This window comes from Paralichthys olivaceus, chromosome 8, assembly GCF_024713975.1.
Source record: "Paralichthys olivaceus isolate ysfri-2021 chromosome 8, ASM2471397v2, whole genome shotgun sequence".
Classification (NCBI taxonomy): Eukaryota; Metazoa; Chordata; class Actinopteri; order Pleuronectiformes; family Paralichthyidae; genus Paralichthys; species Paralichthys olivaceus.
The window spans coordinates 9,104,479-9,123,491 of NC_091100.1; the positions used below are offsets into that span (position 1 = coordinate 9,104,479).

Genomic DNA, 19,013 nt, shown 5'->3' on the forward strand with positions numbered 1-19,013 from the left:
AACTGCGAAAGTCTATAAAAACCAGTCAATCAATCAATCAAATTTTATTTGTATAGCCCATATTTACAAATCACAATTTGTCTCATAGGGCTCAACAAGGTGTGACATCCTCTTACCTTAACCCTCAACAAAGTACAAAAAACCAAACTATTAACAGAGGAAAAAGAACCTAGAAACCTCAGAGAGAGACACATGTGAGGGATCCCTCTCCCAGGACAGACGGCAGTGCAATAGATGCCACATGTAATGGAGAACGTCAGAAAAATATGAGTATTAACAACATTGTTTTAGTATAAACAGTTTGTTGCATAATTGAAAGTAAATAAATTGAGGAGTTATGTCTTGTTGTAATCATAGTCCACGATCAGATGCCAGCATGATACAGGATCCGCCATTACAATCATGATCTCTGATTCGTGATCCACCACCATAATCCACGATGTGGCCACAGCTGCGGCCCTGGATCTACAAACGATAAAGCACAGGGACTCCGGGGAAGAAGCCAAGTCAGTAACATGTATTGATGAGACATTAATATGATAAAGAGGGAGAAGAGGAAAGAGAAGCTCCATGTGCCATGTGTCCTCCTGACGTTCTATACCTAATGCAGCATAACTAAGAGCTGGTTCAAGACAAGTTTGGAACAGCTCTAACTATAAGCTTTATCAAAAAGAAAGGTTCTAAGCCTTCTCTTTAACATAGAGAGGGTGTCTGCCTCCCCAACTAAAAATGGGAGATGATTCCACAGGAGAGGAGCTTGATAGCTGAAAGCTCTGGCTCCTACTCTACTTTTAGAGACTTTAGGGACAACAAGTAAGCAGTGTCCCCTAAAAGGCTTTACTTGTTATTCTGCACCTTTGCTAAGAGGCAACATCTTGCTCAACGAGAAGTCTCGTGACTGTTGATGCCAAATTCTGACCCTAACATCTGCAGAAGGCTCGCCACTTGTCTAGTTTTGTTGGGTCCACTGCGTCCTCAGATTTCTGATGTTGGCCGAGTGGAGTGGAGCCCTTTACATGGTCTTCTGCCGTTGATCTTCAAGGTTCGACGTGTTGACCACTCTGAGACACTTCTCTGCTCACCACTGTTATAAACTGTGTTTATCCGAGTTCACGTCATCTTTCTGTCAGCTTGAACCAGTCCGGGCATCCTCCTCTGACCTCTCTCAACAATGAAGCATTTTCGGTCTGCAGAGCTGCCGCCCACCGGATGTTTTTTTGTTTTCTGCACCATTCTGAGTAAAAACTGTGGAGACTGTTCTGTGTGAAAATCCCAGGAGATCAGCAGTTTCAGAAACACTCCAACCAGCTGTTCTGGCACCAGCAATCACGCGACAGCCAAAGTCACTGAGATCACATTTTTCCTTGTATCCTGATGTTTGATGTGAACATTAACTGAACTTCCTGCCTGGGTTTATGCATTGCACTGCTGCTGAATGATTTGCTGACTGGATAATTACATGAATAAGTATGCATGCCTAATTAAGTGCTTGGAGAGGGTCATAAAATCTGAATTGTTAACATCAGATCGCTGTCCCCTTCTTCTTTTTCTCATTTATTCATCCTTTGTGGGATCTACTGCTACTGATAGCCCTTTGCTTGTGTGCCAATAAGGAGTTGCATTATACAACAGCATTATTAGTAGTAATAAACTACAACAGGATACCCTCAATCTAGATTTGATCTAGATTTAGATTCCTTATTTATGATGACATTTGGAGGAAGTGCTGGGTGCGATGGAAAGCTGAGAGGTTGGCCCAGCGTCTTCCTCAGTCTCTTTGGTTTTTGAAGCAATGGTTTTAGTTGTTTGCAAATACATTTTTATTTCATTGTGTCCACCTGTACTCATTCAGGGGATGATCATGACACTTGACCCCATTTTAAAGCATAAAATTATTAATTAAACCAAACAGAAACCATACTTTAGAAATATTTATTTAACGTGTACTTTGACTTTTTAGTTTCCCATTTCCCATCTATTCACATGGAGAAGGAAGGATTAATGACCAATTCTGCAACCAGCCACTAGAAGGTGATTAAGACATTTTGGTCTCACTTTTTGCGGAGCAGTCACGTCACCCATCTTTGTATACAACTTATGGTCTCGCCTCTGTGTGGCCTGTTCATATGACGCATCGTGATGCCATGTCCTGTTTTTAGCCTCCAATTTTTGGGGGGCTAAGTTTGGGCAATCAACTCGTGGCTAAGCTTCAACTTTGTGAGTCTGGAGACGGCCAATCAAAATTTCTGACAGGAGCATCTGAACGCTCATCATTCACCTTCTGTACAATGCAGGACAAAAGTCACATGGCAAAGCCAAAACCTGGCTCAACTCTAAAATGAATCATCTGTGCAGGCCGAGCTGTACTTAAGTTGTCTTCTACACACTGTGTTGCTTTTATTAACATTAAAAAAAACATGTTTTGTTTCTTAATATATCAGTCGAATGTATTTTATTTACATACTGGTCTAGATAAATCTGAATTTTGGTGAATGCACCCATGCATACAGAAAACCTCTAAATTCCAGCCAATGCCCTTCATTGTCACAGCATACAATACGCAACTACGTGCTTTGCAAGTTACACACAGAGCACTATACCATAACACATGACATACTCATGTTGTGCACTTTAAACTGCCTTGCACTACACAAGGTTTCAATCTGTATACATGTTCTTTAATCAGAAAGTTTAAATACCAACCATTTTGAAATCCAATTAATATCCATGGATGAATTAACATAACATATAAACCACACAACAAATGGGATCGTAGAGTATGTACACACAACTACATTTACAATAATACAAGTGGTGAAAGCCTAAAAAGTTGTCTTTATAACAAAGGGCACTTAATAAAACAAAGCACATACTGTATCGTAGAGAATAACAGTTTGGTTTGCAAAGGTCAGACACATTTCAAGTAGGCTATATGAAAAACATGATAGTGGAGTGTTTGAACAACTTTAAGAGGCTTCAGAAGGAGATCCAGGTGGACAGGATGCTTTCGTGACACTTTTCTACCAAACCTATCTTTGAAATACTGTGACAACAAAAAGAAAACCTGCAAAAGAACTGCTATAGAACAGTAGCAATACCAAATCTTAGGCCTGAACGTACTGACTGAATCAGGTTTGGAGTAAGGATTAGAACCAAATCATAACACACACAATTTGTCTTTTACAAATTTTTTTTTAACATTTCTTACCTTCAAAGAAAATGTATAGTACCTCTGATATTCTGCTGATCAAAACATTTCCAAAATTGCGCCCCTGGCTGCGCGTTTTAACATCAGGCAAATAAAAAGCAAAGGCTCGAGGTTTAAAGGATCAAAGCAAGGAAAAAGCCGACTCCTAAGAGGGGGAACCATACTCTCTCTCTTCAGGGAGAAATGAAGTGAATGTGGGCCTCTCACTGGCACGGCTGGAAGGCTGGCGCTGTGTTAGGTGGAGCGATATTTCTGTGGTGAGCAGGTACGTGCAGGTTTCAGACAGACGAGGCGATGGAGTCAGAGGGAGGCTGAGAAGACGGGAGTGTGCCACTGAGGATCGGCCCATGAGATTTGGTTCCAGTCTCTTTATTTGTCGACAGTTGAGAAAGAGAGACCCACTGTTCTGCAGACGCACAATATTACGGACATCGTTCATAGGGTGGCTGGGGGCGGGGGGTGTCAGCGTGAGCCCAGGCAGAGTGAGGGGTTGTCACAACAGAGTCACTTCTCTTTGAGATGATATTCCCTCGTGTTTTCCTTCTGCCTTTTTTCCCCTGTTCTGTGAGTTAGAGTCTCCTCAGATTGTGCTCCTCTGTGCAGGAGCCTTTCCTCAGGGTGATGTCATCCACGGCCATCTCTCCGCTCCTGCCTCGCCCACGCTCCCCCTTCAGGATCACCTGTGGAACAACAGCACAGTGCATAGTGAGGTACTATCATAATAACAATGATACTACTACTACTACTACTAATTATTATAATTAATAATTATTATTATAATTATAACACAATGTTTATTTCTAGGGCACCTATAAAAAACTAATAATAATAATAAAAATAATATAGAAGTGCAAAACAACAAATTGTAAAAAGCCAGACATTTCTATTCACACCATCAAAAATGACTGCAGAAATAATCTTTTGAATTTCAGTAGGAGCTGCATGAGTGAACTTTTGTTTGTTTGTTGTTACTTACACTTTCCAGGCCGGTGCCCCATAATGTGATTTGGGTGTGCCTCCAGCCGTTTCCACCTGTCCGGCCCCACACTGCTGGACTGTACTGCTTCCCCTTCTTCACAAACACCTGCAGCATCCCCACGTGGTGTCCCGCCAGCTTGTGCCGGAACGACAGGCACAGATTGCCGTCGTTCCAGGGAGGGGTGAGTGGGAGGACAAGCCGAGCCCCTCGCCCAGTCCTCTTGTTTCCTACCTCGGGTATGGTGAGGTAACGTCCACCTGGGGGGGGGGGATATAAGAGTCAATTAATGAAATTAAAATAGTGGGGCACAGTAAATTAACATGGGTTCATCTAAAACATCTCTCCTTCACAGTAGGTGGTGAATATAAACATTTAGTCAGCTCACAACCCTGAGCATTAGGATTTGTTTACTCAGTAATTTTGATTCTTTTCATACACTTTATCAAACGCACTCAGAATATTGCAAAACATTTACTGGATGCACCCATTTATCTGGATACACTCCAAATGTTTGTCTTCTTAGGGTCATGCCACACTGCTCAACAAAGTTTGATGGTTTCAATAAAATCAGTGCAGTATTTTTTTGCACAATGACAGACAAACAAACAACAATGGAAACATAACCTCCTTGGCAAAAATAATTTGAACTTTGAAATGAACATACAATACATTTTCAGTCAAACAACAATCAATAGAAAAATCATTTTTGAAAACCAGTGTAATTTTAGTTTTAAAAAAGTGATTATTTTCCATCTCTCTCTTGAAGCTGCCGCTCACTGCTGAGTGGAGTCTTAGAAAAGAATAGAATAGAACCTTTATTATCATTGTACAACATACAACGAAATTAAGTTGCAGCTCCAGACAGTGTTTCAAGGGATAGTTGACCCACCACCAAAGAAGCCCGAAAGTAATATTTAAATTCACTATTTGTTAATATTTGTTAATATATAGCCAGTGTATTCTCACTGTGAACAGTTTTCATTGGAGCTATGAAAAACTGTCCCTGCAAACTGCAAACAATGTCTGTGTGTAATGCAATTTTTTTATTTCTTTGAGCAGCACAAATGAAATCCAATAGATTTGGGTGCCATAAAAATTACAGTGGTAAGTATAAAAAAACACAGGTTTGCAGACATTTAAAAAAAAAATCCTTTTCATCCAACTGTGGAATTTGTAGAAGTGATACAAAAAGTGGGGGTGAAAAAATAGACTGTCGAAAAAGACTTGACCCACTTACGTATGTTTCTTCTCCTCAAAATATAGCCAGTTACCCATGGCAACTAGTTTATTTTAATTGATTCATGCATTAGTTATTGATGGAGCTGTATAGTTTTAAAAATTTAAAGGTAAAAGTGCTTGTGGCTGATAGGTGATTAATGTTGATGTAATTTGCGTATCTAGTGGATCAGTGTATGGCTGCTGTTAACCACAGGGGGTCCAGTAACTACTGTATCTGCAGGCCACGCAGACTTTCTGCATAAGTTATGAGCCTCCTCCAAATCTGTGCCAAGCTTTTAAAGCCACAAGTGTCTGCCAGTGGCTGTCAATCAAAAGAGCCTAAAGTGATGAACAGTAAATAGTTACATATTTCAAAACACACTGAATATGTAGGTGGACACACACATATCCATAAATAAGACATAATTCAAAGGTTGTGATTTAACATATTCACCACAGGCTGCAGCAGATTGAAATATGTTCTTTTAAAATGGATTACTCTCACTCAGACCTTAGTTTAGGATTTACTGTAAATTATTTTTCAAGTCTGGACAAAAGTATTTCACTAATATGTAAGCACAAGTGGCTGAAATGAGGCCTGAATGTCTGGAAACACACTTGTAACTGCAGGCCAGTTGGCTGTGGAGGCAACATGAAGCTAGTGTTGCTTAAACATTGCCAGGACGATGCACTGTTTAGTCTCCATGCTGCCTCTACTAAGTCGTCTCAGTGTAATTCAACAGAACGTCTCTCTCGCCTGGACCCCAACAAAAGCAGTGTTGTGTTTCCCAGCCACAAGAGACAAGACGAGTCACGTAATCCACTTCTCATCTGCATTGCTTTGTAAAGCAAAGCCCTAATCTGCAGAAAACACAAACTACTTCCCGCAAGTAACTTTTCACCTGTAATTGAGCAGAACAACAGATGACGTGGTGACACAAGGAGAGACTGGAACTTTGACATGCAGGTTTGAATGAGTTTATTGCAACAATAACCAGATCAGAATAATTGCAAAATGTATATAGAGGCTGTAACATCAGTTATTGCAGAGTCAGGGTGAGGCCTTATTCTGATCCGGCTAGTTTTTTGCAATAAACTCATTCAAACCCACAAGTTGCAGTTTCAGTCTCTTCTTGTGTCACTTGAGCCACTAAGATGATCTGACTCTGTGTGTCTGCATGTTTGTGCAAGCAAGGAAACTAACACAGCTCTTCTCATTTTCATTTACTGATTGTAAAATAAATCATTTTGCATATTTGAGTGTGAGAGTCCTGCAGTTACCTGATGGATCTGGTGTCGTCTCCCAGTGCAGGTCTCCGTCTTTGTCCCTGATCCAGCCGCAAAGGCCGTCATCAAAAGAGCAGCTCAGATACCCTGACTCTGAAGAGGATAAAACGTTTTCAGAGGAGCCGAGGACAAACACACACACACACACACGCAGAAAAAGTTTCAGTCTGCTCTTTGTGATGCTTGACAGGAGCCGTGCTGTGTGCCTCTAACTTCACCTGGAGCAAGAGGACTGAAGCTCTGATGAATGAGGTGACACAATAGAAGTATAAACATTTGTTATAATGTAATTTCTGAAGGGAGCAGATGCATTGAGGGAAAAATCTAGCTACGTAAACAAAAAGGGGAGAAGTGTTCATCATCATTATTTGTATAAGTTGCTGGCATTGCTGATATCAGTGTATGTAAGTGTTTATCTTATTGTATACATACCATAATAAAATATCTCATGGCCGAGCCATAATAATGGACTGCTCTATTTATTTATCTGTTTTATTTATCTTCATATTCATCCACCGCGCCTGCAAAATGTATATCAGTGCAATAAATGTTTCTGTTACTGTCTATATTGTTTCTCTTTCCTTATATATACATATGTTATGTAGATATGTTCAAATATTTTAAAGCTCCTATTTCATTTTTTACTTCTTAGTCTCAAGTTGTGTATATTAGCTAATTAGCAATCCACAGCTTACTCCATACAAACTTTCATTGTACCTGTACAGTGACAGTAAAGATCTCTCAAAACTCTGGAAAGTCATTATATTATTACTGAGGCAAAAATAGTTACTCTCCATGAACTGCTGCACGAATTGGATCCAAGGTAAGAATAACCTCCATAATTTTGGTCCTAAAGCACCATTTCCAAAAAACACTTCCCCGCTCATTCTCTGAGCCAATGAAAACGCCTCCTCGCTTGACACTGCAGAACAAATGATGCTCTGTGAACCAAAAATAAACACACGTCTAAATCATTAGGCAATTTAATCTGCATGCCATTGACAGCAATAAATCACACTGAGCAAGTGCCTCAGACAAAATGCTGTCTCCTCACTAAATCAATTTTTTTTATTGTAATTGTAGGAATTCTACATCGAGAACAATGGAGCTTATGAGCGGAGCGCTGATGTGCCTCCAAATGATCAATCAATCATTCAAGCAGTCAAGCAGGCTTCATGTGAAAAGTGAGAATCTGGCAGTGCATCCTGGGCCGTGAGCCATTATTTAAACGGATATGAACAGACGTCATGTGTCACCTCGCAGTGAAAGGCCTATCAAAACACATCTGCTCACTCTAATATCTTCGCCTCGGCAGCAACGCTACAGGAGCTGATTGTCACTTTCATTTTGCCTGTAACAAATGTGGCTCGTCCGTCATTGTTTGAACTCGGCAGTCAGCCGCCGCTGATTGTCTTTGTCAAATGTTTTGTTTACCTGGGTCGTCTCTGGCTTCATCCGCCGTGTTGCCGAGCTCAATGTCAAAGTCGATGCCGAGAACAGTGTTGTCTCCGTTGTTCCGAGGGACTGAGGAGAGAGAGGAGAGAGATGCAGGGTTAGACACAGGATTAACAAAGGTATTATATTTTCTCTAGCTTGTGGCTATCGTGAGGATTTGTTTCATTACTCCACAAGGATGAATCAATGTTATGGTTTAGTGCCCGTGTATCTCAACACATTTAACCACACAGACCAGAGAAAACCTGCACAAACACCAGAAGTCAAATGTGAATCATAAGGTGAAAAAATGGCAACGGCTCATCCGAGGCGTATTTTGGGCAAATGTTGCTGCTGCACAACCATGAGCTTACACACACACACATACACACACACACACACAAGTCCTGAAATAGCCTCTTTCCTTCTCCAATGGGGTCACGCTGCCCAAAATACCATAAGCCAAGCTGTCTTATGAAAGGTCAACTGACTAGTGACGCACACAAAGTTTGTACAAATCTTTTTGCAGCTTGAGACGCTTTGACCCTTTGGAAGGAAAGTTGTCTTTTCTGGTTTTAAATCATTTATTTTCTAATCTGCAAATTGGTGGCAGTGAAACTACTCCCAACATCCCGCGCAGATTCTTGTTCTTATGCTACAAATGTGCTGTAACCTGGACTTGAACCGTCGGCCCCCCAGAGTCCCCCATACCGGTGTCACACCGCCCTGCAGACTGCAATGTAGTCTGTCAGGCGTAGGAATCTCAGAGCAGGGAGGTCACACTTGCACCAGGCTCTCCAGCAATCCCAGGCACCCAGGTCTGTGTGTGTGTGTGTGTGTGTGTGTGTGTGTGTGTGCTTTTAAGGAAATTGCCACCCAGGAGTCGTGCATCCGGTCGTTGGTCAGATATATGGAGTGTAAATAAAGTGACGTGCTAATTAAAGGAGCGATAATTTGAGCTGTGACACTGTGGCACTGAGTAGTAAAATATAGCTTTCATATTCTAACTCATCAAGTTGAACTGTGGATACAGTGAAATTAATTTAAATTCTTCTACTTATATGTATTTCCATAGTGCCATTTCTAATATTTGAGGGTTTATCTAAATTAAAAAATAACATTGTATCACAAATTCCGACTCTGCAGGAGGGCTCAAGCCTCCAAAAACATTTTAACAAAAAAACACATGATAAAGCCTTAAACATAAACTCTGCACGGTTGGATACCACAAAGCTTTTTTGGGACGTTACCCTGTATAAACGTTCATACTAAACATTACTACATTAGCAACACTTGTGATTTTACCTTTGAGGCTTTGTGGTTTATTCCACACAAATATTCAAGTCATTATTTAATTCAATGAAAGCGGCTTAAGGGGGATTTTCTATGTTTTGCTCAAGTGTTGAGCAAATACACTAATCAGAGAACACTTTTCTTTCCTTGTCATGCTTCATTTATTATTTCATTTATGTTAAGAAATAGAAAATAATTTTCCTTTTTTTCCACATGCAGTGTGATGTACTTTACATGTTTAAACAACATAAAAAAACCACATTGTTTTTAAGTAATTGCAGAACCAGCTTTCATGAAACTTCTTTTGGATTTTTTGTCTCTGAATCTTTGAGGTTATTCATCTTACAGAAGAGGCTATCATCCGTTTTATGGTAATGTGCTGATTTGATTTCTCTCTATCTTGAGTTAGAATCGAGAATATTGACTCTAGACCAATGGAGCCTGGGTGTTTCCATGAGGACGAAGGTCTGTTAAGCCTGCAGGATGTATCAGAGCCTGAGGGCAGTTTACCTTAACATAAAAAGCAAAGGGAAGAGGGAAAAAAGCTAGCCTGAAATCTAAAAACTCACTAGTTAGGACCATGTCTTTTCATTTTAAAATTAAATGTAAAGGCAATGTTTAGTGTTACTGGTCAAACAGTGGAAACACTGCACAAGAGGTGATGGGCGGAAAAACAAGATAACCAAGAAAAAGGTTCAACAAGTACCTTCCTCTAAAATGTTACAACACTCTAATAACCAAATGTGATTTTTACACTTTTGTGTCCTCTAGCAAAACACAACCACAGAGGTTGCCTGTGCAAGCAGCTTATTATGACCCACTTTACTATTTTTGAACTCTGCAGAAAGTCTAAGCTGAGCAATTTACGTCCTAGCTCCAGGTTCATACTTGACACAGAAACGTGACTAATTAACAAACTTTTTGTTGAAGTTTCCTGAATTTGCACCGCGTAGTAATCACACTGGTGATTGAGAAGCTCCAGACTGAAAAGGAAACTACAAAACTCCGAAAATTGCTCTGGCCACAGCACACACCTGCACAGCTGAGGCGTTCTTCAAACCCTGGGGCTCTTATTCAAATGATTCCTATTTCAGACTGTGGTGTGTCTGCTCCTTCCCTTCCTCGTCTTATACAAACCTTCTCCAGGAAGCTCTGATTTCTCGAACTGCTCTGGTGCAAACTGTTAGATTGATGTCTCCCTCGAGCTGTGCAGACAGGTGTTAATGTAATTTCTCTCCTCCTTCCTTTTTCTAATTATGTGCTGCCATCTGGCAAGGTGAGGAGGAACCACATGATCTCACCTGTTATCCTGTACTTTGCTGCTCTCTCCAAACATGTCTGTCAGAGGAGTTTAACGTTGGATTTTTGATACACTGACTGTTGCTGTGCCTAAAAATGAGCATGACACAAAAACAGTTCTGTTTCTGTTTGATTACACTTTCTGTGTTATTCATGCTCTTGCTGCATCTGGACTTAACACTCCTCGCCTTCTGCTGCTTTTTCATTTTGTCTGTACGCTGAATCATAATGTGCATATTTACCAAAGCTCCCGTTCCACCTCAGGAACTTTACCCAGGCAGTGTTGCAGGAACTCTGTGCATTTCCACGGCTGGTACCAGGATCTAAATTAAGTTTGGTGGAAATATTTTCACCGATAAAAAGTCCCTGCTTAGGGGCGTAGTGCTTTACAAAGGGGAGGGGCTAGCGGTGCTGAAAATATCTGCTTGTCGAGTGCTACAGCATTTGGTTTCAACCAGCCAAACTACGCAATACCTGGAAAAATCTGTTTCCATACATGAAGTGTAGCATTGTGGGAGTTCTGAATATGCTTCATTACTCATCACTTAAATCCATTTATAATACTTTCCAACTAACCGATCCTGTCTTTAGCTGCTGGTCCTGTAAAGTAAAATGTTTCCTACTGAAGAAGTAAATCCTTTAAAATGCCTCACAGATATGGTCATTTTCAAGAAGAGTTGATAATTACAGTTTTCAGCGAACTTCATTTAAAAAGAAGTTAAATGGTGCATTTGTTAGGGACTATTTTGAGTAGCGGATGAACATGCAGTTGGTGTGGTCATAAGAAATTTATAGTGCCAGAATGTATGAATGATGAATAAATCCCTGCAACATTTGTTTTAACGATATAGGGTCAATTCAACCCGACTACAAACAAACTCATTCTATCTCGAAGTCCTCAGACGGTAAAAGGTTTTTTTTTTGTGTCAAGGTTTTTAAATATTTAACATAAAATGTCTGCTCCCACACAAATGCGGTGGAGGTGGAATAAATTGTTCTGTCACCCAGTGCAACAGTGTGGCTCAACTGTGGAGGCTTATGACAGAGAAATGCACTGTATCAGAGTTATGCACACAATAGCTCTCAGTGGGATCAGTTCATTGTTGTTTTTTATGGGGTTAGTTGACAGTCAGAAAAAATACAGATCAATTTGCTTCATTCTTTAAAAACTGCAAGAAATCTGGCGGCTGTTCCTCGGTGATGGTTCCTTTGCTGTCAGGGCTCAAACCCAGAATTTACACCAACTGGCTTTTGCAATTTTTCTTTTTACATGTGATGAGTTATATGTTTTTTTTTTATCAATCATCTTCTTGTTCAGTTTATTGAACAACGTCAAGGTGCATTACCGCCATTTACCGTGTTGGTGCACCGTTCCTGGAGTGGACGCTGTTGAAATCCCCTTTATCGGTTTCTCAATATTTCGTTTTCTTGTTTTTACTTTCCCTCTTTTTGAAGCACTTTGTAATGGCTGTTTTTGAATTGCAGAAATAAAGTTATTATTATTATTAGAAAAGTGTTTTTTAAAAGGTGAAATGTATTCAACACTGTGAGAATTGTAGTGTTTACCTCCTTTATCAAATGAAAAAGGAAAAAGAGATCTCAACCAGCTCTCCTTGCTACAGTATTTTTAATTCTGCTCTGTTATTTGGTTTCTGTCAAGAATGTCAAACTGAATCAAAGACAGGTAAAGCTCCATGTTTGGCAGAGAGCACGATGTGGCATGTGAATAAACAACAGTCAGACTGAGCACCAGTCTGTGTTTTTTAACTGTATCCAAAAAAGATAATTAACTTGAGATGAAAATATTTTTACTGTGCTGTAGATGCAGTTTGATTTACATATTCATCATGTTAAATTCATATATATGAGATGGTCACATGTTACAGACGGAGCATTGGCCTGGCTAATGAGATATTTCAACCACTTTTAGCTGACGTAATAAACAGCTTTAAAGTTTGTAGCAACATTTTATAACTCAAATGTGTCATGATTTAGTGAGAAAACAGCTGATAAGCTGTGTAAACACTGCAGCCAATTGCAAATTGCTCGGATAAATTGCATCCACATATTCATGTGTTGGAATACAAAATAGAAATGATACTTCACATAATCAGACAGGTAAACATCACTGCTGATTCCCCAGAATGTGACATGTTTCAAAATAAACGTTGTGTTCTCGGATTCAGATGAAGAAATATGCAAATGTTCTCCAGCGACAGACCTGTCGGGGAGTTGATGAAGACGAATAGTGAGACCAATAAGTGCCTTTTAGAGTTAAAGTCTGTGACCTGAAAGTAAACACAAGCTGCACTGCACAGACAGCAAAACACTGAGATCAGAGCCTCCTAATGCAGCGCTACTATGTTAGACCTGTCTCTCAGGTCACTTTTTTGGCAAACAACACTTTACTTTGCCCATCACTTTACTGTTTTGGTTCAGTTTAACCACTGTCATCATCATCCTCTCCAGACACAGCATCTGTTGTTGTTGATAAAAAACATTCAACTAGCTAAAGAGGCAGATATTTCCCCAAGGAGAAGATTAAAACCTAAACTGGGCAAAAAAAAGCGAGTGAATGTGGGGCATGGCTTCAGATGAATGTGGTTCTGCATTTGGAAGCAGGTTCACCAGATGTATCAAGTTAAGAGGTAGGAATATGTGGGTGCTGTGTTTGCAGATATAGTTGAACTGCTCCCATGTGGCCAAAAAATCAATTTAATGCAGTTTTAAAGGTCTATGTTTATTATTGGTATTTTTCTTGAGTTGAAACATTTTTTCCATCTATAACTCATCTATAACTCATCTATAACTCATCTACAGCTTTTAAGTTCTGGTTGTACTTGGATTTGCTTGTGCTCAAACTTCGATATTCAGTTTTTTTTGGTACAGATTTCCTTCACTCCAGCTTCAGCTCTTCTCCTCGTGCTCGCAATGCTTCCGTGCGAACATGAAAAGTCTTCTCTTGGATTTCTTCTCTGCTCTTTGATTTTTTTTTTTATTCCCAGAAGGGTTAGTATTGGAAACATCAGAATATCTGAACGTGACAGTCCTGCTCTCAAACTGACAGACCACACTCTTGAATAAAGATCGTAAAATAAACCAAAGTAAAAGGTGTTGAAGGTATAAGTGTCATCAGGTCATCAACAGTTCAGAAACATAAATAAGAATAAGAAAAAATCTAGCTCTTACTGTGAACGTCTCCTCTCTGCTTCGTGACCTCCTTCTGGATGGTGTTGTCTACAGGGGTGGGTGGTGGCAGCATTGAGGGGGGTCTGGTCGGAGCTACTGGCCTGGGTGGGATGTAGGGCTTGCGTGTAGGTACTGGAGGCTTCCTGGTGGGGACGAAAGGCTTCCGGGTGGGAACTGATGGTTTGCGTGGGGCTGGGGTGACCCGCCGCGGAGGAGGAGGTGCCTTGGTTGTGGTTGTTGTGGTTGTTGTGGTGGTAGTTGTTGATTTGGGGATAACAGGGAAGATTCTCCTTGGAGTCTGTGGAGGGCGGATGGTGGTGGTGGTCCTCCTCTGATCCAGGTCAGGGATGTGGTTGTGATGGTTTGTGGGCAGTTTCTCTGGTCTCGGTGGGTCAATAACCACTTTTGGAATGGCTGGAATTATAAGAGAATGCAGATGGAGCCCTGAAATATGAGCACTTAAGACTTAATGAGGCGTAGAATTGCAGACTAACTGCAATGATTAGCTTGACTTTTGCAGAGGAGGGCTTTATCTCATCTCCTGATATCTATTAACTAAATGTAAGCATCCTAACACAAACTGGGTGCCTTAAATCACGCTGGACAGTAAAGCTCACATTTGGGGAAAACAGCCGATCAAACCAGCTGCAACCAGCTGCAGGTTCACATTCATTCATTACATTTGGAGCTTTTCCTCAAATGACGAAGGGATCATGAGTAAATGTCGTGTGCCAATGCAAAGGCACCCTGAGATCAAATGAATATCTGCTTTTTTGAAATTCATATTGCTTTTTGGACGTGGCTCGTCTGATTAGCGATTCTTTGTGTGCTCGTAGCCGGAGGCTTCACAGCATCGGGCTAAAGCTGCTCTGTGTGTGTATGGAATGATCTCTGCTCTCAAACAGGCTGCAGTGCCCTGGAGATCACCCTCACTCGGCAGACGTCATCAAAGTTACACCTCCTTTTTCCCCTTTGTTCCTGCACACATTCTTCACGTCAGGGGCAGAAGCAGAGGCTGGGGTGGTGGTGGTTGGTGGGGGGGGGTTTCATGAGTGAGGAATGAGAGTGGACAAAGGCAAGCGGTTTGAACTCAGTTATTGCCTTCTCAGGTTGCAGGCGACTTTGATATGTGATACACAAATAGGATATTGCAACTCGAGTCCCAGGGCACTTGTGGCTCACACCCTGTGGGCAGGTGACAGGGTGAAATATTTGCGGCGCCCTATGCCAGGAGGCATCCTCTCTGCTCCATGGACTGTTACACCAGTTGTGTCTGTTGGATGATTAAATAACTGTGGAGAATAAATGACTCCTTGTCCACTGAGCTGAAACTGCAGACGCACAGACTAATAGATTGTGTGTCAGCGAGCAGAATGAGACAAACTGCCGGAGAGAGAAATATTTCACATTTGATGATGACTCCTCTTATTTGGCTGATTAAAATGGCCAGATGTCAACACCGGAGTCAAGGCTCACTCGGGGCACATGTGATAAGGGAGCAGGCTGATTTAAGTAAAGACTGACAGCTATTACAAAGAAAGGAATTCCAGTCCCGGCTCTGTGCTCGCAAGGCTATTCCTCCCTCTTACTTGCTTTCCAAAAAACACTAGCAAAGGAAACAAAAATGTGGGGCCCTGATTCTCCGCAGAAGTGAACACTGGAGCCAGGGTTTTGTTCTCGGTCCTTACGTTTGCAGTCGTGGCCCATCCCCCTGTAGCCGTCTTTGCATTTGCACTTGTATGAGCCCGGCGTGTTGTAGCAGGTGGCGAAGCTGCCGCAGTGGCTCTGACCTAAAGAGCACTCATCCACATCTGAAAAGATAATGGAAATGTAACAACATTCAGCGAGCGGGAGCAAGTTTAAAACGCTTCAGACAAAACAGCAGAATATCAAAGGCTAATTGCTTCACATCCACTTCAAGGAGGGCTCAAAGTTTATGTCAGGTGCACTGTTAGCAAAAGCATTTAAGTGAATAACAGTGATCCCTCCATGAATGCCAGAGCAAAATCATTAAAAGGAGCCGCAAGGTCCTTGAAGCAAATCAGAAGCGACAGCCAGCAGCTCCTCCAACTACCACTGCTGCCCTTTTTATTCTTCACCCTCAAAAGTTTTTTCTGAAAAAAAAAAAAGAATAAATGAAGACTGGAGATGGTGCATTCTCCAGAAGCTGCCAGGGTAAATGTGGGTTTGTGTGCACTACTAATTCAAACCTTAGATGGCAGCTACTCTTGTGTGTTGTGCATATTACTGCATGCATCGTTAGGGAAAAACACAGAACTGAAAAAAATTTGATTTAGTTTTGCAATATAGTATTTCCAGTTCCTCTTTAGAAAATCCAAAACAAAAGGGAAGGACAAATTGAGTGAAATATTTCAAATTCAATTAATCATATGTTTTATCCAATCTATTCTTTGCATTTACTGACACGGCCTGTATTCAAAATACTGTCACACCTGATCCTCTTTAGGGTCATGGATGTTACTCAATGTTTTCCTTCAGCACTTCTTCTGTATGAATCAGCCTCAATGTAATTAATTTAATTTAGCTATTTTGATTTTAAATAAATTTCTATTTCATTCTTAATCTTCAGTAGTGGAAGAGCTATATTGACTAAATACTCTGTAAAAACCTGCAAAATACATTTTAGCACCAATACTTCTAAAGTAAAAACTTCCCACCATGTAGACTTTCAATGTGTCATTTTTATATATTACGTTTGGGTTTGGGTTAAATATAATTAATACATTCACATGGACGAATGTTACTCCTAAGCACATTTTAGCTGTGTAACAATGCATATTATTTGCTAAGACAATCATACGTACATGCTGTACTATAATCTTGAGATGCAAAATGATGAGTAACTACAGTAAATAAATAAATGTGAGGGAATAAAACGTAGAATATAAACAAAGAAAGAAAGTTATTTTCACGTTGATGTTACTGAGCTTCTATTAATATGAAATAATCAGTTTCATGTTTTCCTGCAGCGCTGATAATGTGCATGTTTCTTTTGAACTCGCTCCCTCAGTGTCTGTAAAACTCAGTGTGTGAGCTCACTCTTTGAGTTTATATCTGTTGGCGCCTCAGTGCAGAGGCCTTGTGACGTTACCTGTGCACTGGTATTTCCCGCCAATGTACTGCAGGTCAAAGCCATCGTGGCACTTGCAGATGTAGCTGCCGAAGGTGTTGATGCATTTCCTGAACCTGGGACACACGGCGATTCCTGCTGCGCACTCATCCACATCTACAAAAGAAGAAAAGCATTACATACAAAAGTAATTCAAACTCACATTCAGTAGCCTGAATATTATGCACACAAATTGACACAATGCACTAATACCTTTGGATTAAAAGTGGCGATTTTATTTAAAATTAAAACAACATTCAGTTTCAAATCAGAAAACTTCTTTTTACCTTCACTCTTCAATCCCATTAAGTATTCTGTTCAGTGAGCAGAATCCAGTGTACACTGCTTTGTTCCATTATTTAATGACCTACTCTAAGTGCCTTTGTTTACCACCTTTGCAGACATGGCGGCATTAATATTTAGACACCGAGGGGCTCAAAGCATTCACCTAAACATCATTAATGGCTCCACTGTGCTTCAGCAGCAGGGACTGTAGTTTAAAAGGACCTTAAAAATACACCTGGACCAGCTGGGAAAACAAGTCAGTGCAGGAAGTGGGCAGAGCTCCCTTATCTCCTTAACAACCACTGTTGGGGTTCTCCTCAGCAAGGCACACTGCTCCAGTGGAGCCGCTAAATGTACGACGTTCAGAGGCTGCTGCTGCTGCTGCTGCTGCTGCTGCTGCATTATTCAGCTTCTGACAGGACAATGGTGAATTATATTTACACAAGCACACTTTGGTGCAGGTACTGTACAGATTGTCTTTACACACAAAATGTTGCTGCTTATGAAGCTCTGAATTTATGAATATATGAATATTTACATCTGGCTTTGAAGAAAAACTCTGACTTGACAAATAGTAGCACATCTTTTAACACCTTCAACTCACACACACACACACACACACACACACACACACACACACACACACACACACACACACACACACACACAAACACACACACACACACACACACACACACACACACACACACACAAACACACACACACACACACACACACACACACACACACACACAGAGCGGCATTTCTTTCCCACTCCAGTTAGGTTTTCTAATTGTTTTAAGTTCTACATATTTCCTGTTATTTCATCCCTATAATAATATAATAATTAACAAATACCTATTTATTTATAAACTATATTATAAACAGTATTAGCTTGTAAACAGGTAATAAATACATATTTATTAGAGTAATGCTACTGTGTAATATATATAAAATAAAAACATAAAATAATAAAATAAAATTATTGAAATATAAAATAATTACAAAACTTTCTCTCCTGAAATGGGTCTTTACAGTCTTCTTAACTTTATGTATTTCAAAGTCTGATAAATATGGGCTCAGGTCAAGTTTAAAGTTAAAACCGAATTTTTTGGACACTAGATGAATAGAAACTTTCCCATGGGAGGCTCTGTTTACTGGATGGAATACGCTTCCATAAACTCTCCATAAACTACAATCTTGCTTCCAGAGGGATCCGTGTCCTAACACCTGCTGCAGGCAACCTTTCCGTCGTCTCCTGTATCATTTTTCATGATTTATGTCTGTCCTCTCTTGGAGATCTGCCTCCCTATTAGCCGGCCCGGAGTTAAGTGGGACTATATGGCAGAACAACAGGAACGGCCCAGTTTGGAACAGCCTGTATTTAAACCTGACACAGGTTAACTGCCTCAACTGGCCCCCTTCATCTGTTAGTTCCTCATGTGAGGAGCTGAGCCACGTAAAAGAAGGAGGGGATGATGGGAAGTGTTTTGTCTAGGCTTCCCCTGAGGACATTTCTGCTGTGAAAGCTGGAGGATGTAAGACGTGGAATAAAGTCCCTATTTGGTGAACACTGTCTAATTGCTGGGGTCCTTGATCAAAGTAAACAAAGATGTATTAGTTAGCATTTGGGATGAATTTCAACTTTGCTCGCTAAGAGGTTTCCTTTCTTTTCACAAATTACATTTTCA

The 19,013-nt window shown here is 40.6% G+C and overlaps 1 protein-coding gene across 7 annotated transcripts in view; it reads right to left on the reverse strand.

The window, feature by feature from the left end:
• Positions 1-1,916: 1,916 nt before the first annotated feature.
• The window catches only part of npnta (nephronectin a), a 48,114-nt gene continuing 31,017 nt past the window's right edge, over positions 1,917-19,013 (reverse strand). For all 7 annotated transcript variants that reach the window (XM_020101350.2, XM_069530643.1, XM_069530640.1 and 4 more), the window contains 7 exons: positions 17,020-17,154; positions 15,596-15,718; positions 13,908-14,321; positions 8,127-8,216; positions 6,687-6,785; positions 4,185-4,444; positions 1,917-3,888 (listed from right to left, as the gene is read on the reverse strand). In XM_020101350.2, the coding sequence (XP_019956909.2) occupies positions 3,778-3,888; positions 4,185-4,444; positions 6,687-6,785; positions 8,127-8,216; positions 13,908-14,321; positions 15,596-15,718; positions 17,020-17,154 (1,232 nt within the window). In that variant the 3' untranslated portion in view covers positions 1,917-3,777. The remainder of the gene's footprint in view (positions 3,889-4,184; positions 4,445-6,686; positions 6,786-8,126; positions 8,217-13,907; positions 14,322-15,595; positions 15,719-17,019; positions 17,155-19,013) is intronic.